General features: G+C 44.2%; 1 protein-coding gene and 28 non-coding genes across 29 annotated transcripts; all 29 read left to right on the top strand.

The window, feature by feature from the left end:
* Positions 1–102: 102 nt before the first annotated feature.
* Positions 103–184, top strand: AC3HAE_039200 (transfer RNA serine (anticodon GCU)). Its single transcript has one exon. It is a non-coding gene; the product is annotated as a tRNA-Ser (tRNA).
* Positions 185–713: 529 nt separating this feature from the next.
* On the top strand, positions 714–785 carry AC3HAE_039199 (transfer RNA glutamine (anticodon CUG)). The gene has a single exon. It is a non-coding gene; the product is annotated as a tRNA-Gln (tRNA).
* Positions 786–1141: 356 nt separating this feature from the next.
* On the top strand, positions 1142–1223 carry AC3HAE_039198 (transfer RNA serine (anticodon GCU)). Its single transcript has one exon. It is a non-coding gene; the product is annotated as a tRNA-Ser (tRNA).
* A 230-nt stretch (positions 1224–1453) lies between these two features.
* On the top strand, positions 1454–1525 carry AC3HAE_039197 (transfer RNA glutamine (anticodon CUG)). Its single transcript has one exon. It is a non-coding gene; the product is annotated as a tRNA-Gln (tRNA).
* A 356-nt stretch (positions 1526–1881) lies between these two features.
* AC3HAE_039196 (transfer RNA serine (anticodon GCU)) lies at positions 1882–1963 on the top strand. The gene has a single exon. It is a non-coding gene; the product is annotated as a tRNA-Ser (tRNA).
* A 217-nt stretch (positions 1964–2180) lies between these two features.
* Positions 2181–2262, top strand: AC3HAE_039193 (transfer RNA serine (anticodon GCU)). The gene has a single exon. It is a non-coding gene; the product is annotated as a tRNA-Ser (tRNA).
* A 230-nt stretch (positions 2263–2492) lies between these two features.
* On the top strand, positions 2493–2564 carry AC3HAE_039192 (transfer RNA glutamine (anticodon CUG)). The gene has a single exon. It is a non-coding gene; the product is annotated as a tRNA-Gln (tRNA).
* Positions 2565–2920: 356 nt separating this feature from the next.
* On the top strand, positions 2921–3002 carry AC3HAE_039191 (transfer RNA serine (anticodon GCU)). Its single transcript has one exon. It is a non-coding gene; the product is annotated as a tRNA-Ser (tRNA).
* Positions 3003–3232: 230 nt separating this feature from the next.
* On the top strand, positions 3233–3304 carry AC3HAE_039190 (transfer RNA glutamine (anticodon CUG)). The gene has a single exon. It is a non-coding gene; the product is annotated as a tRNA-Gln (tRNA).
* A 356-nt stretch (positions 3305–3660) lies between these two features.
* On the top strand, positions 3661–3742 carry AC3HAE_039189 (transfer RNA serine (anticodon GCU)). The gene has a single exon. It is a non-coding gene; the product is annotated as a tRNA-Ser (tRNA).
* A 1165-nt stretch (positions 3743–4907) lies between these two features.
* Positions 4908–4989, top strand: AC3HAE_039188 (transfer RNA serine (anticodon GCU)). Its single transcript has one exon. It is a non-coding gene; the product is annotated as a tRNA-Ser (tRNA).
* A 217-nt stretch (positions 4990–5206) lies between these two features.
* Positions 5207–5288, top strand: AC3HAE_039187 (transfer RNA serine (anticodon GCU)). Its single transcript has one exon. It is a non-coding gene; the product is annotated as a tRNA-Ser (tRNA).
* Positions 5289–5412: 124 nt separating this feature from the next.
* AC3HAE_039186 (transfer RNA serine (anticodon GCU)) lies at positions 5413–5494 on the top strand. Its single transcript has one exon. It is a non-coding gene; the product is annotated as a tRNA-Ser (tRNA).
* Positions 5495–6068: 574 nt separating this feature from the next.
* Positions 6069–6150, top strand: AC3HAE_039185 (transfer RNA serine (anticodon GCU)). Its single transcript has one exon. It is a non-coding gene; the product is annotated as a tRNA-Ser (tRNA).
* A 217-nt stretch (positions 6151–6367) lies between these two features.
* Positions 6368–6449, top strand: AC3HAE_039183 (transfer RNA serine (anticodon GCU)). The gene has a single exon. It is a non-coding gene; the product is annotated as a tRNA-Ser (tRNA).
* Positions 6450–6666: 217 nt separating this feature from the next.
* Positions 6667–6748, top strand: AC3HAE_039181 (transfer RNA serine (anticodon GCU)). Its single transcript has one exon. It is a non-coding gene; the product is annotated as a tRNA-Ser (tRNA).
* A 3234-nt stretch (positions 6749–9982) lies between these two features.
* LOC311368600 (uncharacterized protein) lies at positions 9983–14065 on the top strand. Its single transcript, XM_084487403.1, has 9 exons — positions 9983–10112; positions 10339–10920; positions 11097–11309; positions 11494–11708; positions 11798–11953; positions 12118–12284; positions 12373–12474; positions 12676–12933; positions 13108–14065. Exons 2-9 carry the CDS (start codon positions 10407–10409, stop codon positions 14021–14023), a joined length of 2541 nt encoding a protein of 846 aa, XP_084343529.1. The 5' UTR covers positions 9983–10112; positions 10339–10406; the 3' UTR covers positions 14024–14065.
* A 1261-nt stretch (positions 14066–15326) lies between these two features.
* Positions 15327–15408, top strand: AC3HAE_039180 (transfer RNA serine (anticodon GCU)). The gene has a single exon. It is a non-coding gene; the product is annotated as a tRNA-Ser (tRNA).
* A 230-nt stretch (positions 15409–15638) lies between these two features.
* AC3HAE_039179 (transfer RNA glutamine (anticodon CUG)) lies at positions 15639–15710 on the top strand. Its single transcript has one exon. It is a non-coding gene; the product is annotated as a tRNA-Gln (tRNA).
* A 356-nt stretch (positions 15711–16066) lies between these two features.
* On the top strand, positions 16067–16148 carry AC3HAE_039178 (transfer RNA serine (anticodon GCU)). The gene has a single exon. It is a non-coding gene; the product is annotated as a tRNA-Ser (tRNA).
* A 959-nt stretch (positions 16149–17107) lies between these two features.
* On the top strand, positions 17108–17189 carry AC3HAE_039177 (transfer RNA serine (anticodon GCU)). Its single transcript has one exon. It is a non-coding gene; the product is annotated as a tRNA-Ser (tRNA).
* A 1395-nt stretch (positions 17190–18584) lies between these two features.
* AC3HAE_039176 (transfer RNA serine (anticodon GCU)) lies at positions 18585–18666 on the top strand. The gene has a single exon. It is a non-coding gene; the product is annotated as a tRNA-Ser (tRNA).
* Positions 18667–18899: 233 nt separating this feature from the next.
* Positions 18900–18971, top strand: AC3HAE_039175 (transfer RNA glutamine (anticodon CUG)). Its single transcript has one exon. It is a non-coding gene; the product is annotated as a tRNA-Gln (tRNA).
* Positions 18972–19691: 720 nt separating this feature from the next.
* AC3HAE_039174 (transfer RNA glutamine (anticodon CUG)) lies at positions 19692–19763 on the top strand. Its single transcript has one exon. It is a non-coding gene; the product is annotated as a tRNA-Gln (tRNA).
* A 356-nt stretch (positions 19764–20119) lies between these two features.
* AC3HAE_039172 (transfer RNA serine (anticodon GCU)) lies at positions 20120–20201 on the top strand. Its single transcript has one exon. It is a non-coding gene; the product is annotated as a tRNA-Ser (tRNA).
* Positions 20202–21603: 1402 nt separating this feature from the next.
* AC3HAE_039171 (transfer RNA serine (anticodon GCU)) lies at positions 21604–21685 on the top strand. The gene has a single exon. It is a non-coding gene; the product is annotated as a tRNA-Ser (tRNA).
* A 233-nt stretch (positions 21686–21918) lies between these two features.
* AC3HAE_039169 (transfer RNA glutamine (anticodon CUG)) lies at positions 21919–21990 on the top strand. The gene has a single exon. It is a non-coding gene; the product is annotated as a tRNA-Gln (tRNA).
* Positions 21991–23178: 1188 nt separating this feature from the next.
* On the top strand, positions 23179–23260 carry AC3HAE_039168 (transfer RNA serine (anticodon GCU)). The gene has a single exon. It is a non-coding gene; the product is annotated as a tRNA-Ser (tRNA).
* A 1485-nt stretch (positions 23261–24745) lies between these two features.
* AC3HAE_039167 (transfer RNA serine (anticodon GCU)) lies at positions 24746–24827 on the top strand. Its single transcript has one exon. It is a non-coding gene; the product is annotated as a tRNA-Ser (tRNA).
* Positions 24828–25320: the final 493 nt, after the last annotated feature.

The following is a 25320-nucleotide window of genomic DNA, read 5'->3' as shown; positions in this document are numbered from 1 at the left end:
AATTCATTGGCAATGTCGGACCAGGATCCAATGCTGGTTTAATGTTGAGTGTCCTACACCATCTCCCTGAATTTTTTTTGGTACACAGTGTATACTCGGTGTGATGGGGTGGCCGAGTGGTTAAGGTGATGGACTGCTAATCCATTGTGCTCTGCACGCGTGGGTTCGAATCCCATCCTCATCGGTTAGCTTTGTCAATTGAGAGCAATGCATTGGTAATGTCGGACCAGGGATCCAATGCTGGTTTAATGTTTAGTGTCCTACACCATCTCCCCGAATTGAGGTCATTATTGAATATCAATATTCTGCCTGTGTTATAACTGCTGTTCAATTGATAATATTTTCACAACAGACTATATTAAATTCCACTTTTTTTTTGGTACACAGTGTGTACTCGGTGTGATGGGGTGGCCGAGTGGTTAAGGTGATGGACTGCTAATCCATTGTGCTCTGCACGCGTGGGTTCGAATCCAATCCTCATCGTATTTACCATTTGTTAATTGAGATCAATGCATTTGCAATGTCGTACCACGGATCAAATGCTTCGAAGACTAGTATGGGCACCACAATCTTGCTATTTTATCTTTAGCAAAAATCTCCATGAGCATAGACCGCATGTATTCATGCCTGTTTTAGAACTGTCAAAGCACTTCACTGTCTTCCAAGGTGGACTTGTAGACTCTGTCATCATTTTGTATACTTTTAACTACAAGGGTTCCATGGTGTAATGGTTAGCACTCTGGACTCTGAATCCAGTGATCCGAGTTCAAATCTCGGTGGAGCCTAGTGTGCTGGTCAGTGAACTGTACGTTCTCACAAAATTGAAGCCATTCTATATTGTCTTTACTCTGCCTGTGTTTGAACTGCTCGTCAATGGATAGCATTTTCACATCAATAGTCTACATTCAATTCCACAATTTTTATGGTACACTGCAGATGGGGTGGCCGAGTCGTTAAGGTGATGGACTGCTAATCCATTGTGCTCTGCACGCGTAGGTTAGAATCCCATCCTCATCGGTTAGCTTTGTCAATTGAGATCAATTCGTTGGCAATGTCGGACCAGGATCCAATGCTGGTTTAATGTTGAGTGTCCTACACCATCTCCCCGAAATTCTTTTCTTACACAGTGTGTACTCGGTGTGATGGGGTGGCCGAGTGGTTAAGGTGATGGACTGCTAATCCATTGTGCTCTGCACGCGTGGGTTCGAATCCCATCCTCATCGTATTTACCATTTGTTAATTGAGATCAATGCATTTGCAATGTCGTACCACAGATCAAATGCTTCGAAGACTAGTATGGTCACCACAATCTTGCTATTTTATCTCTAGCAAAAATCTCCATGAGCATAGACCGCATGCATTCATGCCTGTTTTAGAACTGTCAAAGCACTTCACTGTCTTCCAAGGTGGACTTGTAGACTCTGTCATCATTTTGTATACTTCTAACCACAAGGGTTCCATGGTGTAATGGTTAGCACTCTGGACTCTGAATCCAGTGATCCGAGTTCAAATCTCGGTGGAACCTAGTGTGCTGGTCAGTGACCTGTACGTTCTCACAAAATTGAAGCCATTCTATATTGTCTTTACTCTGCCTGTGTTTGAACTGCTTGTCAATGGATAAAATTTTCACATCAATAGTCTACATTCAATTCCACAATTTTTATGGTACACTGCAGATGGGGTGGCCGAGTCGTTAAGGTGATGGACTGCTAATCCATTGTGCTCTGCACGCGTAGGTTAGAATCCCATCCTCATCGGTTAGCTTTGTCAATTGAGATCAATTCATTGGCAATGTCGGACCAGGATCCAATGCTGGTTTAATGTTGAGTGTCCTACACCATCTCCCCGAATTTTTTTTCTTACACAGTGTGTACTCGGTGTGATGGGGTGGCCGAGTGGTTAAGGTGATGGACTGCTAATCCATTGTGCTCTGCACGCGTGGGTTCGAATCCCATCCTCATCGGTTAGCTTTGTCAATTGAGAGCAATGCATTGGTAATGTCGGACCAGGGATCCAATGCTGGTTTAATGTTTAGTGTCCTACACCATCTCCCCGAATTGAGGTCATTATTGAATATCAATATTCTGCCTGTGTTATAACTGCTGTTCAATTGATAATATTTTCACAACAGACTATATTAAATTCCACTTTTTTTTTGGTACACAGTGTGTACTCAGTGTGATGGGGTGGCCGAGTGGTTAAGGTGATGGACTGCTAATCCATTGTGCTCTGCACGCGTGGGTTCGAATCCCATCCTCATCGTATTTACCATTTGTTAATTGAGATCAATGCATTTGCAATGTCGTACCACGGATCAAATGCTTCGAAGACTAGTATGGTCACCACAATCTTGCTATTTTATCTTTAGCAAAAATCTCCATGAGCATAGACCGCATGTATTCATGCCTGTTTTAGAACTGTCAAAGCACTTCACTGTCTTCCAAGGTGGACTTGTAGACTCTGTCATCATTTTGTATACTTCTAACCACAAGGGTTCCATGGTGTAATGGTTAGCACTCTGGACTCTGAATCCAGTGATCCGAGTTCAAATCTCGGTGGAACCTAGTGTGCTGGTCAGTGACCTGTACGTTCTCACAAAATTGAAGCCATTCTATATTGTCTTTACTCTGCCTGTGTTTGAACTGCTTGTCAATGGATAAAATTTTCACATCAATAGTCTACATTCAATTCCACAATTTTTATGGTACACTGCAGATGGGGTGGCTGAGTCGTTAAGGTGATGGACTGCTAATCCATTGTGCTCTGCACGCGTAGGTTAGAATCCCATCCTCATCGGTTAGCTTTGTCAATTGAGATCAATTCATTGGCAATGTCGGACCAGGATCCAATGCTGGTTTAATGTTGAGTGTCCTACACCATCTCCCTGAATTTTTTTTGGTACACAGTGTATACTCGGTGTGATGGGGTGGCCGAGTGGTTAAGGTGATGGACTGCTAATCCATTGTGCTCTGCACGCGTGGGTTCGAATCCCATCCTCATCGTATTTACCATTTGTTAATTGAGATCAATGCATTTGCAATGTCGTACCACGGATCAAATGCTTCGAAGACTAGTACGGTCACCACAATCTTGCTATTTTATCTTTAGCAAAAATCTCCATGAGCATAGACCGCATGTATTCATGCCTGTTTTAGAACTGTCAAAGCACTTCACTGTCTTCCAAGGTGGACTTGTAGACTCTGTCATCATTTTGTATACTTCTAACCACAAGGGTTCCATGGTGTAATGGTTAGCACTCTGGACTCTGAATCCAGTGATCCGAGTTCAAATCTCGGTGGAACCTAGTGTGCTGGTCAGTGACCTGTACGTTCTCACAAAATTGAAGCAATTCTATATTGTCTTTACTCTGCCTGTGTTTGAACTGCTTGTCAATGGATAGCATTTTCACATCAATAGTCTACATTCAATTCCACAATTTTTATGGTACACTGCAGATGGGGTGGCCGAGTCGTTAAGGTGATGGACTGCTAATCCATTGTGCTCTGCACGCGTAGGTTAGAATCCCATCCTCATCGGTTAGCTTTGTCAATTGAGATCAATTCATTGGCAATGTCGGACCAGGATCCAATGCTGGTTTAATGTTGAGTGTCCTACACCATCTCCCTGAATTTTTTTTGGTACACAGTGTATACTCGGTGTGATGGGGTGGCCGAGTGGTTAAGGTGATGGACTGCTAATCCATTGTGCTCTGCACGCGTGGGTTCGAATCCCATCCTCATCGGTTAGCTTTGTCAATTGAGAGCAATGCATTGGTAATGTCGGACCAGGGATCCAATGCTGGTTTAATGTTTAGTGTCCTACACCATCTCCCCGAATTGAGGTCATTATTGAATATCAATATTCTGCCTGTGTTATAACTGCTGTTCAATTGATAATATTTTCACAACAGACTATATTAAATTCCACTTTTTTTTTGGTACACAGTGTGCACTCAGTGTGATGGGGTGGCCGAGTGGTTAAGGTGATGGACTGCTAATCCATTGTGCTCTGCACGCGTGGGTACGAATCCCATCCTCATCGGTTAGCTTTGTCAATTGAGAGCAATGCATTGGTAATGTCGGACCAGGGATCCAATGCTGGTTTAATGTTTAGTGTCCTACACCATCTCCCCGAATTGAGGTCATTATTGAATATCAATATTCTGCCTGTGTTATAACTGCTGTTCAATTGATAATATTTTGACAACAGACTATATTAAATTCCACTTATTTTTTGGTACACAGTGTGTACTCAGTGTGATGGGGTGGCCGAGTGGTTAAGGTGATGGACTGCTAATCCATTGTGCTCTGAACGCGTGGGTTAGAATCCCATCCTCATCGTATTTACCATTTGTTAATTGAGATCAATGCATTTGCAATGTCGTACCACGGATCAAATGCTTCGAAGACTAGTATGGTCACCACAATCTTGCTATTTTATCTTTAGCAAAAATCTCCATGAGCATAGACCGCATGTATTCATGCCTGTTTTAGAACTGTCAAAGCACTTCACTGTCTTCCAAGGTGGACTTGTAGACTCTGTCATCAACCTAGTGTGCTGGTCAGTGACCTGTACGTTCTCACAAAATTGAAGCCATTCTATATTGTCTTTACTCTGCCTGTGTTTGAACTGCTCGTCAATGGATAGCATTTTCACATCAATAGTCTACATTCAATTCCACAATTTTTATGGTACACTGCAGATGGGGTGGCCGAGTCGTTAAGGTGATGGACTGCTAATCCATTGTGCTCTGCACGCGTAGGTTAGAATCCCATCCTCATCGGTTAGCTTTGTCAATTGAGATCAATTCATTGGCAATGTCGGACCAGGATCCAATGCTGGTTTAATGTTGAGTGTCCTACACCATCTCCCTGAATTTTTTTTGGTACACAGTGTATACTCGGTGTGATGGGGTGGCCGAGTGGTTAAGGTGATGGACTGCTAATCCATTGTGCTCTGCACGCGTGGGTTCGAATCCCATCCTCATCGGTTAGCTTTGTCAATTGAGAGCAATGCATTGGTAATGTCGGACCAGGGATCCAATGCTGGTTTAATGTTTAGTGTCCTACACCATCTCCCCGAATTGAGGTCATTATTGAATATTAATATTCTGCCTGTGTTATAACTGCTGTTCCATTGATAATATTTTCACAACAGACTATATTAAATTCCACTTTTTTTTTGGTACACAGTGTGTACTCAGTGTGATGGGGTGGCCGAGTGGTTAAGGTGATGGACTGCTAATCCATTGTGCTCTGCACGCGTGGGTTCGAATCCCATCCTCATCGGTTAGCTTTGTCAATTGAGATCAATTCATTGGCAATGTTGGACCAGGATCCAATGCTGGTTTAATGTTGAGTGTCCTACACCATCTCCCTGAATTTTTTTTGGTACACAGTGGATACTCGGTGTGATGGGGTGGCCGAGTGGTTAAGGTGATGGACTGCTAATCCATTGTGCTCTGCACGCGTGGGTTCGAATCCCATCCTCATCGTATTTACCATTTGTTAATTGAGATCAATGCATTTGCAATGTCGTACCACAGATCAAATGCTTCGAAGACTAGTATGGTCACCAAATCTTGCTATTTTATCTCTAGCAAAAATCTCCATGAGCATAGACCGCATGTATTCATGCCTGGGTTCCAAGGTGTAATGGTTAGCACTCTGGACTCTGAATCCAGTGATCCGAGTTCAAATCTCGGTGGAACCTAGTGTGCTGGTCAGTGACCTGTACGTTCTCACAAAATTGAAGCCATTCTATATTGTCTTTACTCTGCCTGTGTTTGAACTGCTCGTCAATGGATAGCATTTTCACATCAATAGTCTACATTCAATTCCACAATTTTTATGGTACACTGCAGATGGGGTGGCCGAGTCGTTAAGGTGATGGACTGCTAATCCATTGTGCTGTGCACGCGTAGGTTAGAATCCCATCCTCATCGGTTAGCTTTGTCAATTGAGATCAATTCATTGGCAATGTCGGACCAGGATCCAATGCTGGTTTAATGTTGAGTGTCCTACACCATCTCCCTGAATTTTTTTTGGTACACAGTGTATACTCGGTGTGATGGGGTGGCCGAGTGGTTAAGGTGATGGACTGCTAATCCATTGTGCTCTGCACGCGTGGGTTCGAATCCCATCCTCATCGGTTAGCTTTGTCAATTGAGAGCAATGCATTGGTAATGTCGGACCAGGGATCCAATGCTGGTTTAATGTTTAGTGTCCTACACCATCTCCCCGAATTGAGGTCATTATTGAATATCAATATTCTGCCTGTGTTATAACTGCTGTTCAATTGATAATATTTTCACAACAGACTATATTAAATTCCACTTTTTTTTTGGTACACAGTGTGTACTCAGTGTGATGGGGTGGCCGAGTGGTTAAGGTGATGGACTGCTAATCCATTGTGCTCTGCACGCGTGGGTTCGAATCCCATCCTCATCGGTTAGCTTTGTCAATTGAGAGCAATGCATTGGTAATGTCGGACCAGGGATCCAATGCTGGTTTAATGTTTAGTGTCCTACACCATCTCCCCGAATTGAGGTCATTATTGAATATCAATATTCTGCCTGTGTTATAACTGCTGTTCAATTGATAACATTTTGACAACAGTCTATATTAAATTCCACTTTTTTTTTGGTACACAGTGTGTACTCAGTGTGATGGGGTGGCCGAGTGGTTAAGGTGATGGACTGCTAATCCATTGTGCTCTGCACGCGTGGGTTCGAATCCCATCCTCATCGTATTTACCATTTGTTAATTGAGATCAATGCATTTGCAATGTCGTACCACGGATCAAATGCTTCGAAGACTAGTATGGTCACCACAATCTTGCTATTTTATCTTTAGCAAAAATCTCCATGAGCATAGACCGCATGTATTCATGCCTGTTTTAGAACTGTCAAAGCACTTCACTGTCTTCCAAGGTGGACTTGTAGACTCTGTCATCATTTTGTATACTTTTAAATACAAGGGTTCCATGGTGTGATGGTTAGCACTCTGGACTCTGAATCCAGTGATCCGAGTTCAAATCTCGGTGGAACCTAGTGTGCTTGTCAGTGACCTGTACGTTCTCACAAAATTGAAGCCATTCTATATTGTCTTTACTCTGCCTGTGTTTGAACTGCTCGTCAATGGATAGCATTTTCACATCAATAGTCTACATTCAATTCCACAATTTTTATGGTACACTGCAGATGGGGTGGCCGAGTCGTTAAGGTGATGGACTGCTAATCCATTGTGCTCTGCACGCGTAGGTTAGAATCCCATCCTCATCGGTTAGCTTTGTCAATTGAGATCAATTCATTGGCAATGTCGGACCAGGATCCAATGCTGGTTTAATGTTGAGTGTCCTACACCATCTCCCTGAATTTTTTTTGGTACACAGTGTATACTCGGTGTGATGGGGTGGCCGTAAGTTCCAGTTTCTGGACTGCCTCCGAGGTCCTAACACATAACAAAAGGTCCGAACAGTTCCGAACGAGGTCCGAACCAGCTCCTAATCAGGTCCGAACACATTTCCATTGAGTTTCATTGGAGGTCCGAACGAGGTCCTAACACTTTTCCGAACAGGTAGGTCACGTGACCGAGGGGGCGCGGTTATCGCTTTAGAGTTGCAGCCATTCTCTTCACCGCATCAACCTGACTCGGGAAAAAGGTTTGGAAACTTTAATTAATTAATTAATACTCATAAAAGAAACACCATAAAAAACAAAACAGTAAACGATTTAATTTCTCGTCCCGCCAGCATGATGACATTCAACTTTGTAGCCTGTGTGGCCACTTTGCTAACGGAGCTTCTGACTGCTGTGTATACTAGCGCTTTGTTCGTCCCCTCCGGTAGTGGAGCCTGGTTATGTGTTGGGGCATGTATATGTCAGATGTGTCCAGATGTATGACATGCTTGTCAAGTTTAATTATTAACAATAATAACATTATTACTACATAAATACACACACACACACACACACACACACACACACATGTATTATAATAATTTCCTCCACTCTGTCTGTCTGTACACACACACATAGCCTAGCTCAACATTAACCTGTTTTATATTTAAAATTTGCAGATGACTAAGACAGGAAAGCCAGACAGTTACTGGAGGGACATCTGCATAAAATATGCCCAGGGCCAATTCCATTTCTCGACTGGCAAACGGCCAGGGGCCAAGAAATGGAAAAAGGCCTTGGAGAAAATAGATGCTTGCCCCCTGCAGAGCCATAGTGCTACAAAGGATCTGTTCGGGAGAAGCCTTCAGTGCTCCTGTGGGTTCCACAAGGTATGTGAAATTATTTTCCCCTGTGTATTCCACAAGGTAAGTGAGTTATTTACTAATTGATTGTTTACAGGTTTGCTTTTTCCTCTGGTGGGCTTCAGTGATTTTGCAGTAATGCCTGATGTTGATGCCTTTGCTGTCTTTTTTTCTCCCCCCCCCCAGCCAGCAGATCTGTCATCAGGAGCTGGGTCCAGTGAGGCAGGGGTAGTTGAGACGGAGGCAGGGCGAGCAGTCAGCTCGGAGACAAGGAGAGGAGAAAAGGATGCAGGGGGAGTCCGATCCCACGCAGAGGCAGGGAGTGGAGACACGGAGACCAGGAGAGGAGACACGGAGGCAGGAGGATCCCAATCCCACACACAGGCAGGGAGAGGAGACACAGAGGCAGGGGCATCAGTGGCACGACAGGAAGTGCAGTGCTATGGGTGCAACCAGCTTGTGGAGGCAGAACATTTTTCAGAACACCTGTCTAACCACCACGCAGAGGAGACCTGTGACACCTGTGGGGCCAAGGTGCAGGGTACTGTTGGTCTTTTGAATCATATTCAACAGGTTCACTATGCCACAATGATTACGCCATCACCGCAACAATCCAACAAAAGCACTTCCACCACAAAAGTGTCAACGCCATCTCCGGTCCATCCTTTTCATTCCACTTCATTTTCATCTGATCTTCCATCAACGCCATCTCCGGTCCATCCTTTTCTCTCCACTTCACTACAACACCACACTGCTACTACTCCAATCAATTGGAAAGGGTTTCTTCCAGAGCAGTTTCGGAAGGTAATTCATGAAGCTGATCAGGTGTGGGTTGCCAAATGCCTCTATGAGCCCACAGGCCAGCTGAGGCAAAAACTCCACGCCTGCTGGTTTTACCCCCCACTGATGCCCAAACCATCTCCTCCTGAGCCTGGGTGGTACTCCCGGCAGAGGCTGTTCATCTGGGCACCAATGAGAACGTGGGGGATTTCCTTGAAATGCCCACGGTGCTCGTTGAGGATGAACAGCTCCGGGATATACAGAAAGGTCAGGGAGGTGATCGACGTGGATAGCCGCTATTACCTAGTGGGAGGGGACTATCCACGTTGCAGCAAATGCGCACAGCCGGTCTGCCCGTGGAGCCAAGAAATTCTTTCACAGGTGGATGTGGCACACAGGAGCCTGTTCCCCGCTGTCCTTACGACACAGCTGGCTCTAGACAGGAGATGTATGACATTCCTGAAGCCAAGGACCAGCGGGAACAGCTCCTCCTACATGCAGTCTGCAATAGAGGAAGCTCACAGCGAGGAGTGGGCGCGGCAGACCATCCGCTACCTGTCGGATTGTGAGCACCACATGAAGATGGCTACCTTCGTCCCCTCTGCAGCTGCCTATCCTCCTCCACCACCCTTCAGGCCCCTTCCACTCGCCCAATGGTTCGAGACGGTCCACTCCAATGACATCCTCAGCCATGTGGATGAGATGAAGGGGGTGATCACATCCACCTATGGCAGAATTCTGAAGATGGATTCAACAAAGAAGGTAAGGGTTTCAACAGTAAAAAAGTACGTAAAATATAACATGTATAATTACAGGAAATTGGTTTACTTCTTAGTGCTTGTGTTGTGTTTTACAGATCACCAAGAAGCTGGCTGGCGTGATCGGGGACAGTGCTGCTTGGATGACCAACATTGGAAATGAGTTTGGCCAGGTGTTGAATTCAGTTTTGACAACGGGTGAAGGTGCAGGATTGGAGGATCTGTGCCAAGGGATAGTCACTCGTTACCAGAACGCTGGCCAAGCTGAACCTGAGGTCATCTATGTCGACCGGGACTGTTGCAGCCAGTCAGGTGGGTGAAAATTGCTCTCTCTCTCTCTCTCGCTCGCTCACACACACACACACACAAACACACACACACACACACACACACGGTTAGAACCATTTGTATTAAATGTATTTATTTAATACAAATGTCACTTGGGGGAGAAGTGGCACAGGCAATTGGGAGTTTACTTATGGTGTAACCACACACAGATGTTGTGGTCTATGTTATTATGAATGGTTGTTTTTCACAGGTGTGTCTTCTGTGGCAAAGCTGTTTCACCCGTGGAAGTCTACAGTGCGGCTGGACAGCTGGCACTTCATGAGGCGCTTTAACTGCGGCCTCACTACGGAGCACCACCCTCTCTATGGCACCTTTTGTGCCAAGATTTCCTCCTGCATTTTCGAATGGGACCAGACGGATGTGCAACGCCTGAAGGAGGCCAAGAGAGGGGAGTGGAGGAACAGCCACAGTGGACACCCCCCAACTGAGGAACAGCTCCTTGCATCCATCAGCCCAGGGGAACTGAAGAGGCACTGCAGGAGGAGAACGCGTGGAGTGGAGGAGATGCGGCGCATGATTTCCGGGCTCCTGGAATCCATGTGGGACCTGACGGACACCACAGGACTGCGTCTGGTGAACCATGACAGCATGCGCCACGTCTGGGAGAAGCAGCAGAAGCACCTGGAGTGCCTCCAAGACCCTGCAGGTGTATTGCTGTACATGAAGGTGGGGACACTCCGGAAGGGCGGCAAGGAGTTGGATGTCCTCAGGTGTGGTAGGGGGTCCTCCTCCCTGGAGAGTTTCCACCGACACCAGTGTGCATTCATTCCAGGTACATTCACATCTAGGCATACTTACTGTATTGTATGTCTTTTTAAAATGTTATTTTCTGTTATGACTGAGTATGTGTTGTTCAATTATTCAAAATAACACAATTACCACTGTCGGGTATTCATATGTCTTCACTTTACAATAATGGTTGACTGAACAGAGTATTTTGTTTCTTAGGCTGGCGGTGCAATGCTGTGCATATGCAAATGTATATGCTGGAGGGGGTATCGAGGTGGAACATGGGCCGGGCCAAGGAGGCAGTAGACGTGGAGGGGGCCTCAACCCTAAGAAGCTTTGATGTTCGCTTGATGTCCCATCTGAACAACCTCAGCCGGCGCGTCCATGGTTGTGCTCTGGTGTCAGAGTTCACTCCACCCGGGAAACCTACTAGTAAGAGAGATCTCAGAGCAACACTGATTGACCAGAGTATTACATCCCCTCCTCCTCTTTTTCTTAGGCACCCCCCTATTCAGAGGACATGCATTTCTGTTGTGCGAAGATTGTGCTATTCATGTAGGAGATGGATGTGTGTATGTATGTCCTTTCTTCATCTTTGTGTTTATACTGGTTACAGGCGAGCGCATAGCAGTGGAATATTTATTGGCCCAGACCAACAGAGGTGACCTGCTGCTGGCTCCATCGCGGGTCCCTGAAGTCCCCTCGCAGGTGATTGAGGAGGAGGATGAGCCAGATGACACCATCTGCATGCCGGACATTGTCTGCCAGTCGCCTGGTGATCCTCCAAGTGCTGTGGAGGGTGACGCTGAATCCGGACCCCTCGTCACACAGGTCAATAACACTTTCTATAACACCTTACTCAAAAACACTATATTTGACTCAAGTAAATGTGGTCACAGGTCTCTGAAATCCCCTTGCAGGTGCAGGTGCATGTCCCTGAAGTCCCCTCGCAGGTGATTGAGGAGGAGGATGAGCCAGATGACACCATCAGCATGCCTGACATTGTCTGCCAGTCGCCTGGTGATCCTCCAAGTGCTGTGGAGGATGACGCTGAACCCGGACCCCTCGTCACACAGGTCAATAACACTTTCTATAACACCTTACTCAAAAACACTATATTTGACTCAAGTAAATGTGGTTACATTTTAATAAGATAAATGAATGTAAAATCAGCATTGCTCACATTAGAAACAAGAATGTACATTTATTTGCTTGGTTTTTCTTTTTCTCACTTGCACAGACCAGCCAATGTGACTCAAGGGGCGTTGTGGGATGGGATGCGGTTGATGCCCTGTCAGCCTACCTAGTTGGCTTGAATCGCACAATCACCGCCTTGTCAGCCAAGGAGGAGGCAGACATAGTCCACCTGTACACAGCTCTCCATGCCATGGACCAGAAGCCTTCAAGGTACAAAATAGTAATTATTTTGTACACCAGAATTAAACATACATCCATGGAATGAATGAAGAATATGTATGTCTCTTTCACCGTTCAGCTACACCCAGAAGGCTAGGAAGAAAGCACGGGCATCAGGAGGACCGTGGAGAGCATCGAGGAAGCCGAGTGGCTCTGCTCCTGGACAGCAGGCGGCAGAGAGGTGCTTGACCACAATTTGCTATCATTTTGGTTCAATACAAATCATTGATTAAGAGACAGCAACATGTCACTGAAAAGTATTTATTAAGTGTAAATTACTTTATTGCAATCCTTTGCAATCCCTATTGACATTGTTACTTGGTTCTTCATGACTTTACATCCTTGTTCACAGTCCAGATCATATCATACTTCTCTCCCACAGACTATACATGACTCACGGCCAAGCAGCCCAGGACCCCGAAGACCACAGGGTCAGTGAGTGTGTCTGCCTCAGACTGGCCAAGGAGTTTGAGCAGTCACGCAACAGGCCCAAGGACAAGAAGGGGAAAACCCTGCCCATCCCTCAGTCGATTGTGACTGTCTACAGCCACATTAGACAGCTGCTGGAGGACAGCAGGGTTATCGTGGTCCAGACGACGCTGGCTCTGTTGCCGGTGAACACCACCACGGTCTCTGCATGGTATGTGTTATTTCATTTACCTTCCCCATACAGCCAAGACAGTATATAAATATTTAACCTCAAGAAAAACCTCCACCTGCATGCTTGTTAGAAATATGTAATACACTGTATGTAATAACCTTAGGGAGGGAGGATAGGCTTACACATGTAAAATAATGAATGTTTGTCTTGTAGGCTGCTTAGGAGGGACAAGAGGAAGGACAGGAACATGCTGCTGCAAGGCACTGTTCTCCCTCAACAGCTGTACCTGGCCAAGGAGCCTCTCCCTCCAATCAACACTCTCCCGGCTGCCCCTGTGCAACATGCACATGAAGAGATGACGTTTGAGGAGCCAGAAAACCGCGAGGGGGAAGCTTTCCCCCGCCAGCGCACTCTAGCGGCAAACAAGCATGTTGTCATCCCTCCGCCACCTCCACCTCCTCAGTTCCCTCCACAATTTGGGCCAGCTCCGTTCCAGCAAGCTCCTCCTTTTTCATATGCTCCCCCATTTCCCCACTTTCCATTTACCCATGCTCCTCCTTTTCCGTATGCTCCCCCCTATCCACACATGCCATTCACCCATGCCCCTCCTATTCCATATCCTCCCCCATTTCCCCACTTTCCATCTACGCCTGCTCCTCAATTGCAAGCTCCTCCAGAGTGCCTTCCAGGTGCCAAGCCAAGGCAACGTGCCTGGAGGCTGAACAAAGCAGCCCAGGAGGATGAGGACCTAATGGCAAGGGGGGAACCGCCACGTAAGAGGCTGACAAAGGAGAAATATCACTACACCTGCAAGGGGTGTGGCCAGGACAAAAGCAAGCGGACTGGACACACCCAGCAGAAGGGGCGGTGGTACTGTCCAGAGTCAGGACAGACCCTGGATGACTGGAGGGTAGCTATAGTCACCATTGTCTCGCTCTCTGTTGTTTGTCTGTCTGTCTCTGTGTTGTTCGTGTCTGTCTCCCTATCTGTTGTCATGGAAAAATCCACTGAGATCTCCTCATGTTTCCACAGCTTTCTCTCTGCAGAACCAGAGCTGATCAGATCCCGCCCGAAGCCTCGGACCCACCAGGCCAGTAAGTTGGTTTTTGGTCCACTAGTTGGGTGTTGACCTGGTGTGTGTGTGGGGTGTGAGTGAGTGAGTGAGTGAGTGAGTGAGTGAGTGAGTGAGTGAGTGAGTGAGTGAGTGAGTGAGTGAGTGTGTGTGTGTGTGTGTGGGGCCAGTGACTTCTGTTTCAGTGAAAGGGGAGGGACGGGCATGTACATAACTATGTGTATGAACCAGTGTGCGTGTGTGTGTGTGTGTGTGTGTGTTACAAGACCTTCCATGGTCAGTGTCTCCTGTATAATATATATATATATATATAGATATATATTCTGTGTTCTGGATATTCTGTGTTGTCTGCCTGTTACAATAAAGTTTAATCATTTTATTTGAGCCTTCGTGTTTTTATTTAATTTCCTCTTGAATAACAGGACAGTGAGTGTCATCCATTTAATGTGATTGTGAAAACCAAAGCCAGAATCATTTACATTTATTCACAAAACCCAACACTCTGCTGCTCAATTTGGAATTTGTTTTATTCACTTGTGCTGCACAGATGTAGTCTCTCAAATAATTGAGGTTAGGGGAAACATGATGGGGGAGTTATTTACATTTACAGTTATAGACTGTTAATGCTGTTGTAACTTTAAATGTAGCATATGACATTTTGAGTTAATTATTTGAATATTGTATTATATTCATTTCATCATATTAAATGCATTCATGTGCATAATTGCATGATCACAGTCTTATTACTTTGGTGATTTGAATGGAAAAAGAGTTCCTGTGTTAAAAAATGACTACGTTACCCAAAATGCATTGCATGTATACTTCCGATATTGCCACAGCATCGGTTCGAATCCCGCAAGATACATGAAAATGTAAGTGATGATAAACCTTGCAATAAGTGCATAACTGTGTGTAAACAATGTTGAGAAGGTAAGAGAATAGATAAAAAAATGATATAGTGTACGTTCTCCTCCTTTTTTCCTCCTTTTCTTTCTCCCTCTTTCCCCCCTCTTTCCTTTCTCTTTTTTTCTTTTTCCCCCCGCCGGGCAGTCCCTTTTGCCCCATTTTTGGCCGAGTGGTTAAGGTGATGGACTGCTAATCCGTTGTGCTCTGCACGCGTGGGTTCGAATCCCATCCTCATCGGTTAGCTTTGTCAATTGAGAGCAATGCATTGGTAATGTCGGACCAGGGATCCAATGCTGGTTTAATGTTTAGTGTCCTACACCATCTCCCCGAATTGAGGTCATTATTGAATATCAATATTCTGCCTGTGTTATAACTGCTGTTCAATTGATAATATTTTGACAACAGACTATATTAAATTCCACTTTTTTTTTGGTACACAGTGTGTACTCAGTGTGATGGGGTGGCCGAGTGGTTAAGGTGATGGACTGCTAATCCATTGTGCTCTGCACGCGTGGGTTCGAATCCCATCCTCATCGTATTTACCATTTGTTAATTGAGATCAATGCATTTGCAATGTCGTACCACGGATCAAATGCTTCGAAGACTAGTATGGTCACCACAATCTTGCTATTTTATCTTTAGCAAAAATCTCCATGAGCATAGACCGCATGTATTCATGCCTGTTTTAGAACTGTCAAAGCACTTCACTGTCTTCCAAGGTGGACTTGTAGACTCTGTCATCATTTTGTATACTTTTAACTACAAGGGTTCCATGGTGTAATGGTTAGCACTCTGGACTCTGAATCCAGTGATCCGAGTTCAAATCTCGGTGGAACCTAGTGTGCTGGTCAGTGACCTGTACGTTCTCACAAAATTGAAGCCATTCTATATTGTCTTTACTCTGCCTGTGTTTGAACTGCTCGTCAATGGATAGCATTTTCACATCAATAGTCTACATTCAATTCCACAATTTTTATGGTACACTGCAGATGGGGTGGCCGAGTCGTTAAGGTGATGGACTGCTAATCCATTGTGCTCTGCACGCGTAGGTTAGAATCCCATCCTCATCGGTTAGCTTTGTCAATTGAGATCAATTCATTGGCAATGTCGGACCAGGATCCAATGCTGGTTTAATGTTGAGTGTCCTACACCATCTCCCCGAAAAAATTTTCTTACACAGTGTGTACTCGGTGTGATGGGGTGGCCGAGTGGTTAAGGTGATGGACTGCTAATCCATTGTGCTCTGCACGCGTGGGTTCGAATCCCATCCTCATCGTATTTACCATTTGTTAATTGAGATCAATGCATTTGCAATGTCGTACCACAGATCAAATGCTTCGAAGACTAGTATGGTCACCAAATCTTGCTATTTTATCTCTAGCAAAAATCTCCATGAGCATAGACTGCATGTATTCATGCCTGTTTTAGAACTGTCAAAGCACTTCACTGTCTTCCAAGGTGGACTTGTAGACTCTATCATCATTTTGTATACTATTTTTAACTACCAGGGTTCCATGGTGTAATGGTTAGCACTCTGGACTCTGAATCCAGTGATTCGAGTTCAAATCTCGGTGGAACCTAGTGCGCTGGTCAGTGTCCTGTACGTTCTCACAAAATTGAAGCTATTATATATTATCTTTACTCTGCCTGTATTTGAACTGCTTGTCAATGGATAGCATTTTCACATCAATAGTCTACATTCAATTCCACAATTTTTATGGTACACTGCAGATGGGGTGGCCGAGTCGTTAAGGTGATGGACTGCTAATCCATTGTGCTCTGCACGCGTAGGTTAGAATCCCATCCTCATCGGTTAGCTTTGTCAATTGAGATCAATTCATTGGCAATGTCGGACCAGGATCCAATGCTGGTTTAATGTTGAGTGTCCTACACCATCTCCCTGAATTTTTTTTGGTACACAGTGTATACTCGGTGTGATGGGGTGGACGAGTGGTTAAGGTGATGGACTGCTAATCCATTGTGCTCTGCACGCGTGGGTTCGAATCCCATCCTCATCGGTTAGCTTTGTCAATTGAGAGCAATGCATTGGTAATGTCGGACCAGGGATCCAATGCTGGTTTAATGTTTAGTGTCCTACACCATCTCCCCGAATTGAGGTCATTATTGAATATCAATATTCTGCCTGTGTTATAACTGCTGTTCAATTGATAATGTTTTGACAACAGACTATATTAAATTCCACTTTTTTTTTGGTACACAGTGTGTACTCAGTGTGATGGGGTGGCCGAGTGGTTAAGGTGATGGACTGCTAATCCATTGTGCTCTGCACGCGTGGGTTCGAATCCCATCCTCATCGTATTTACCATTTGTTAATTGAGATCAATGCATTTGCAATGTCGTACCACGGATCAAATGCTTCGAAGACTAGTATGGTCACCACAATCTTGCTATTTTATCTCTAGCAAAAATCTCCATGAGCATAGACCGCATGCATTCATGCCTGTTTTAGAACTGTCAAAGCACTTCACTGTCTTCCAAGGTGGACTTGTAGACTCTATCATCATTTTGTATACTATTTTTAACTACCATGGTGTAATGGTTAGCACTCTGGACTCTGAATCCAGTGATCCGAGTTCAAATCTCGGTGGAACTTAGTGCGCTGGTCAGTGACCTGTACGTTCTCACAAAATTGAAGCCATTCTATATTATCTTTACTCTGCCTGTGTTTGAACTGCTTGTCAATGGATAGCATTTTCACATCAATAGTCTACATTCAATTCCACAATTTTTATGGTACACTGCAGATGGGGTGGCCGAGTCGTTAAGGTGATGGACTGCTAATCCATTGTGCTCTGCACGCGTAGGTTAGAATCCCATCCTCATCGGTTAGCTTTGTCAATTGAGATCAATTCATTGGCAATGTCGGACCAGGATCCAATGCTGGTTTAATGTTGAGTGTCCTACACCATCTCCCCGAAAAATTTTTCTTACACAGTGTGTACTCGGTGTGATGGGGTGGCCGAGTGGTTAAGGTGATGGACTGCTTATCCATTGTGCTCTGCACGCGTGGGTTCGAATCCCATCCTCATCGTATTTACCATTTGTTAATTGAGATCAATGCATTTGCAATGTCGTACCACAGATCAAATGCTTCGAAGACTAGTATGGTCACCAAATCTTGCTATTTTATCTCTAGCAAAAATCTCCATGAGCATAGACCGCATGTATTCATGCCTGTTTTAGAACTGTCAAAGCACTTCACTGTCTTCCAAGGTGGACTTGTAGACTCTATCATCATTTTGTATACTATTTTTAACTACCAGGGTTCCATGGTGTAATGGTTAGCACTCTGGACTCTGAATCCAGTGATTCGAGTTCAAATCTCGGTGGAACCTAGTGCGCTGGTCAGTGTCCTGTACGTTCTCACAAAATTGAAGCCATTATATATTATCTTTACTCTGCCTGTGTTTGAACTGCTTGTCAATGGATAGCATTTTCACATCAATAGTCTACATTCAATTCCACAATTTTTATGGGACACTGCAGATGGGGTGGCCGAGTCGTTAAGGTGATGGACTGCTAATCCATTGTGCTCTGCACGCGTAGGTTAGAATCCCATCCTCATCGGTTAGCTTTGTCAATTGAGATCAATTCATTGGCAATGTCGGACCAGGATCCAATGCTGGTTTAATGTTGAGTTTCCTACACCATCTCCCCGAAAATTTTTTCTTACACAGTGTGTACTCGGTGTGATGGGGTGGCCGAGTGGTTAAGGTGATGGACTGCTAATCCATTGTGCTCTGCACGCGTGGGTTCGAATCCCATCCTCATCGTATTTACCATTTGTTAATTGAGATCAATGCATTTGCAATGTCGTACCACAGATCAAATGCTTCAAAGACTAGTATGGTCACCACAATCTTGCTATTTTATCTCTAGCAAAAATCTCCACGAGCATAGACCGCATGTATTCATGCCTGTTTTAGAACTGTCAAAGCACTTCACTGTCTTCCAAGGTGGACTTGTAGACTCTATCATCATTTTGTATACTTTTTTTACCTACCAGGGTTCCATGGTGTAATGGTTAGCACTCTGGACTCTGAATCCAGTGATCCGAGTTCAAATCTCGGTGGAACTTAGTGCGCTGGTCAGTGTCCTGTACGTTCTCACAAAATTGAAGCCATTCTATATTATCTTTACTCTGCCTGTGTTTGAACTGCTTGTCAATGGATAGCATTTTCACATCAATAGTCTACATTCAATTCCACAATTTTTATGGTACACTGCAGATGGGGTGGCCGAGTCGTTAAGGTGATGGACTGCTAATCCATTGTGCTCTGCACGCGTAGGTTAGAATCCCATCCTCATCGGTTAGCTTTGTCAATTGAGATCAATTCATTGGCAATGTCGGACCAGGATCCAATGCTGGTTTAATTTTGAGTGTCCTACACCATCTCCCTGAATTGAGGTCATTATTGAATATCAATACTCTGCCTGTGTTATAACTGCTGTTCAATTGATAATATTTTCACAACAGTCTATATTAAATTCCACTTTTTTTTTGGTACACAATGTGTACTCAGTGTGATGGGGTGGCCGAGTGGTTAAGGTGATGGACTGCTAATCCATTGTGCTCTGCATGCCTGGGTTCGAATCCCATCCTCAATGTCGTACCACGGATCAAATGCTTCGAAGACTAGTATGGTCACCACAATCTTGCTATTTTATCTTTAGCAAAAATCTCCATGAGCATAGACCGCATGTATTCATGCCTGTTTTAGAACTGTCAAAGCACTTCACTGTCTTCCAAGGTGGACTTGTAGACTCTGTCATCATTTTGTATACTTTTAACTACAAGGGTTCCATGGTGTAATGGTTAGCACTCTGGACTCTGAATCCAGTGATCCGAGTTCAAATCTCGGTGGAACCTAGTGTGCTGGTCAGTGACCTGTACGTTCTCACAAAATTGAAGCCATTCTATATTGTCTTTACTCTGCCTGTGTTTGAACTGCTCGTCAATGGATAGCATTTTCACATCAATAGTCTACATTCAATTCCACAATTTTTATGGTACACTGCAGATGGGGTGGCCGAGTCGTTAAGGTGATGGACTGCTAATCCATTGTGCTCTGCACGCGTAGGTTAGAATCCCATCCTCATCGGTTAGCTTTGTCAATTGAGATCAATTCGTTGGCAATGTCGGACCAGGATCCAATGCTGGTTTAATGTTGAGTGTCCTACACCATCTCCCCGAAAAAATTTTCTTACACAGTGTGTACTCGGTGTGATGGGGTGGCCGAGTGGTTAAGGTGATGGACTGCTAATCCATTGTGCTCTGCACGCGTGGGTTCGAATCCCATCCTCATCGTATTTACCATTTGTTAATTGAGATCAATGCATTTGCAATGTCGTACCACAGATCAAATGCTTCGAAGACTAGTATGGTCACCAAATCTTGCTATTTTATCTCTAGCAAAAATCTCCATGAGCATAGACTGCATGTATTCATGCCTGTTTTAGAACTGTCAAAGCACTTCACTGTCTTCCAAGGTGGACTTGTAGACTCTATCATCATTTTGTATACTATTTTTAACTACCAGGGTTCCATGGTGTAATGGTTAGCACTCTGGACTCTGAATCCAGTGATTCGAGTTCAAATCTCGGTGGAACCTAGTGCGCTGGTCAGTGTCCTGTACGTTCTCACAAAATTGAAGCCATTATATATTATCTTTACTCTGCCTGTATTTGAACTGCTTGTCAATGGATAGCATTTTCACATCAATAGTCTACATTCAATTCCACAATTTTTATGGTACACTGCAGATGGGGTGGCCGAGTCGTTAAGGTGATGGACTGCTAATCCATTGTGCTCTGCACGCGTAGGTTAGAATCCCATCCTCATCGGTTAGCTTTGTCAATTGAGATCAATTCATTGGCAATGTCGGACCAGGATCCAATGCTGGTTTAATGTTGAGTGTCCTACACCATCTCCCTGAATTTTTTTTGGTACACAGTGTATACTCGGTGTGATGGGGTGGACGAGTGGTTAAGGTGATGGACTGCTAATCCATTGTGCTCTGCACGCGTGGGTTCGAATCCCATCCTCATCGTATTTACCATTTGTTAATTGAGATCAATGCATTTGCAATGTCGTACCACAGATCAAATGCTTCGAAGACTAGTATGGTCACCAAATCTTGCTATTTTATCTCTAGCAAAAATCTCCATGAGCATAGACCGCATGTATTCATGCCTGTTTTAGAACTGTCAAAGCACTTCACTGTCTTCCAAGGTGGACTTGTAGACTCTATCATCATTTTGTATACTATTTTTAACTACCAGGGTTCCATGGTGTAATGGTTAGCACTCTGGACTCTGAATCCAGTGATTCGAGTTCAAATCTCGGTGGAACCTAGTGCGCTGGTCAGTGTCCTGTACGTTCTCACAAAATTGAAGCCATTATATATTATCTTTACTCTGCCTGTGTTTGAACTGCTTGTCAATGGATAGCATTTTCACATCAATAGTCTACATTCAATTCCACAATTTTTATGGGACACTGCAGATGGGGTGGCCGAGTCGTTAAGGTGATGGACTGCTAATCCATTGTGCTCTGCACGCGTAGGTTAGAATCCCATCCTCATCGGTTAGCTTTGTCAATTGAGATCAATTCATTGGCAATGTCGGACCAGGATCCAATGCTGGTTTAATGTTGAGTTTCCTACACCATCTCCCCGAAAAAATTTTCTTACACAGTGTGTACTCGGTGTGATGGGGTGGCCGAGTGGTTAAGGTGATGGACTGCTAATCCATTGTGCTCTGCACGCGTGGGTTCGAATCCCATCCTCATCGTATTTACCATTTGTTAATTGAGATCAATGCATTTGCAATGTCGTACCACAGATCAAATGCTTCAAAGACTAGTATGGTCACCACAATCTTGCTATTTTATCTCTAGCAAAAATCTCCACGAGCATAGACCGCATGTATTCATGCCTGTTTTAGAACTGTCAAAGCACTTCACTGTCTTCCAAGGTGGACTTGTAGACTCTATCATCATTTTGTATACTTTTTTTACCTACCAGGGTTCCATGGTGTAATGGTTAGCACTCTGGACTCTGAATCCAGTGATCCGAGTTCAAATCTCGGTGGAACTTAGTGCGCTGGTCAGTGTCCTGTACGTTCTCACAAAATTGAAGCCATTCTATATTATCTTTACTCTGCCTGTGTTTGAACTGCTTGTCAATGGATAGCATTTTCACATCAATAGTCTACATTCAATTCCACAATTTTTATGGTACACTGCAGATGGGGTGGCCGAGTCGTTAAGGTGATGGACTGCTAATCCATTGTGCTCTGCACGCGTAGGTTAGAATCCCATCCTCATCGGTTAGCTTTGTCAATTGAGATCAATTCATTGGCAATGTCGGACCAGGATCCAATGCTGGTTTAATGTTGAGTGTCCTACACCATCTCCCTGAATTGAGGTCATTATTGAATATCAATACTCTGCCTGTGTTATAACTGCTGTTCAATTGATAATATTTTCACAACAGTCTATATTAAATTCCACTTTTTTTTTGGTACACAATGTGTACTCAGTGTGATGGGGTGGCCGAGTGGTTAAGGTGATGGACTGCTAATCCATTGTGCTCTGCATGCCTGGGTTCGAATCCCATCCTCATCGTATTTACCATTTGTTAATTGAGATCAATGCATTTGCAATGTCGTACCACGGATCAAATGCTTCGAAGACTAGTATGGTCACCACAATCTTGCTATTTTATCTTTAGCAAAAATCTCCATGAGCATAGACCGCATGTATTCATGCCTGTTTTAGAACTGTCAAAGCACTTCACTGTCTTCCAAGGTGGACTTGTAGACTCTGTCATCATTTTGTATACTTTTAACTAAAAGGGTTCCATGGTGTAATGGTTAGCACTCTGGACTCTGAATCCAGTGATCCGAGTTCAAATCTCGGTGGTACCTAGTGTGCTGGTCAGTGTCATGTACGTTCTCACAAAATTGAAGCCATTCTATATTATCTTTACTCTGCCTGTGTTTGAACTGCTCGTCAATGGATAGCATTTTCACATCAATAGTCTACATTCAATTCCACAATTTTTATGGTACACTGCAGATGGGGTGGCCGAGTCGTTAAGGTGATGGACTGCTAATCCATTGTGCTCTGCACGCGTAGGTTAGAATCCCATCCTCATCGGTTAGCTTTGTCAATTGAGATCAATTCATTGGCAATGTCGGACCAGGATCCAATGCTGGTTTAATGTTGAGTGTCCTACACCATCTCCCTGAAATTTTTTTGGTACACAGTGTGTACTCGGTGTGATGGGGTGGCCGAGTGGTTAAGGTGATGGACTGCTAATCCATTGTGCTCTGCACGCGTGGGTTCGAATCCCATCCTCATCGTATTTACCATTTGTTAATTGAGATCAATGCATTTGCAATGTCGTACCACAGATCAAATGCTTCGAAGACTAGTATGGTCACCACAATCTTGCTATTTTATCTCTAGCAAAAATCTCCATGAGCATAGACCGCATGCATTCATGCCTGTTTTAGAACTGTCAAAGCACTTCACTGTCTTCCAAGGTGGACTTGTAGACTCTATCATCATTTTGTATACTATTTTTAACTACCATGGTGTAATGGTTAGCACTCTGGACTCTGAATCCAGTGATCCGAGTTCAAATCTCGGTGGAACTTAGTGCGCTGGTCAGTGTCCTGTACGTTCTCACAAAATTGAAGCCATTCTATATTATCTTTACTCTGCCTGTGTTTGAACTGCTTGTCAATGGATAGCATTTTCACATCAATAGTCTACATTCAATTCCACAATTTTTATGGTACACTGCAGATGGGGTGGCCGAGTCGTTAAGGTGATGGACTGCTAATCCATTGTGCTCTGCACGCGTAGGTTAGAATCCCATCCTCATCGGTTAGCTTTGTCAATTGAGATCAATTCATTGGCAATGTCGGACCAGGATCCAATGCTGGTTTAATGTTGAGTGTCCTACACCATCTCCCTGAATTGAGGTCATTATTGAATATCAATACTCTGCCTGTGTTATAACTGCTGTTCAATTGATAATATTTTCACAACAGTCTATATTAAATTCCACTTTTTTTTTGGTACACAATGTGTACTCAGTGTGATGGGGTGGCCGAGTGGTTAAGGTGATGGACTGCTAATCCATTGTGCTCTGCATGCCTGGGTTCGAATCCCATCCTCATCGTATTTACCATTTGTTAATTGAGATCAATGCATTTGCAATGTCGTACCACGGATCAAATGCTTCGAAGACTAGTATGGTCACCACAATCTTGCTATTTTATCTTTAGCAAAAATCTCCATGAGCATAGACCGCATGTATTCATGCCTGTTTTAGAACTGTCAAAGCACTTCACTGTCTTCCAAGGTGGACTTGTAGACTCTGTCATCATTTTGTATACTTTTAACTAAAAGGGTTCCATGGTGTAATGGTTAGCACTCTGGACTCTGAATCCAGTGATCCGAGTTCAAATCTCGGTGGTACCTAGTGTGCTGGTCAGTGTCATGTACGTTCTCACAAAATTGAAGCCATTCTATATTATCTTTACTCTGCCTGTGTTTGAACTGCTCGTCAATGGATAGCATTTTCACATCAATAGTCTACATTCAATTCCACAATTTTTATGGTACACTGCAGATGGGGTGGCCGAGTCGTTAAGGTGATGGACTGCTAATCCATTGTGCTCTGCACGCGTAGGTTAGAATCCCATCCTCATCGGTTAGCTTTGTCAATTGAGATCAATTCATTGGCAATGTCGGACCAGGATCCAATGCTGGTTTAATGTTGAGTGTCCTACACCATCTCCCTGAAATTTTTTTGGTACACAGTGTGTACTCGGTGTGATGGGGTGGCCGAGTGGTTAAGGTGATGGACTGCTAATCCATTGTGCTCTGCACGCGTGGGTTCGAATCCCATCCTCATCGTATTTACCATTTGTTAATTGAGATCAATGCATTTGCAATGTCGTACCACAGATCAAATGCTTCGAAGACTAGTATGGTCACCACAATCTTGCTATTTTATCTCTAGCAAAAATCTCCATGAGCATAGACCGCATGCATTCATGCCTGTTTTAGAACTGTCAAAGCACTTCACTGTCTTCCAAGGTGGACTTGTAGACTCTATCATCATTTTGTATACTATTTTTAACTACCATGGTGTAATGGTTAGCACTCTGGACTCTGAATCCAGTGATCCGAGTTCAAATCTCGGTGGAACTTAGTGCGCTGGTCAGTGTCCTGTACGTTCTCACAAAATTGAAGCCATTCTATATTATCTTTACTCTGCCTGTGTTTGAACTGCTTGTCAATGGATAGCATTTTCACATCAATAGTCTACATTCAATTCCACAATTTTTATGGTACACTGCAGATGGGGTGGCCGAGTCGTTAAGGTGATGGACTGCTAATCCATTGT

Source organism: Micromesistius poutassou (assembly GCF_964030765.1).
Source record: "Micromesistius poutassou genome assembly, chromosome: 23".
Classification (NCBI taxonomy): Eukaryota; Metazoa; Chordata; class Actinopteri; order Gadiformes; family Gadidae; genus Micromesistius; species Micromesistius poutassou.
This window is presented reverse-complemented; position numbering and strand designations above follow the sequence as displayed.

Coding starts and splice junctions, on each gene's coding strand:
- LOC311368600 (XM_084487403.1), top strand. CDS start 10,407: ATGAGGCGCTTTAACTGCGGCCTCACTACGGAGCACCACCCTCTCTAT. Junction 11,310..11,493: donor TCCACCCGGGAAACCTACTA/GTAAGAGAGATC, acceptor TACTGGTTACAG/GCGAGCGCATAGCAGTGGAA. Junction 12,934..13,107: donor ACCACCACGGTCTCTGCATG/GTATGTGTTATT, acceptor TTTGTCTTGTAG/GCTGCTTAGGAGGGACAAGA.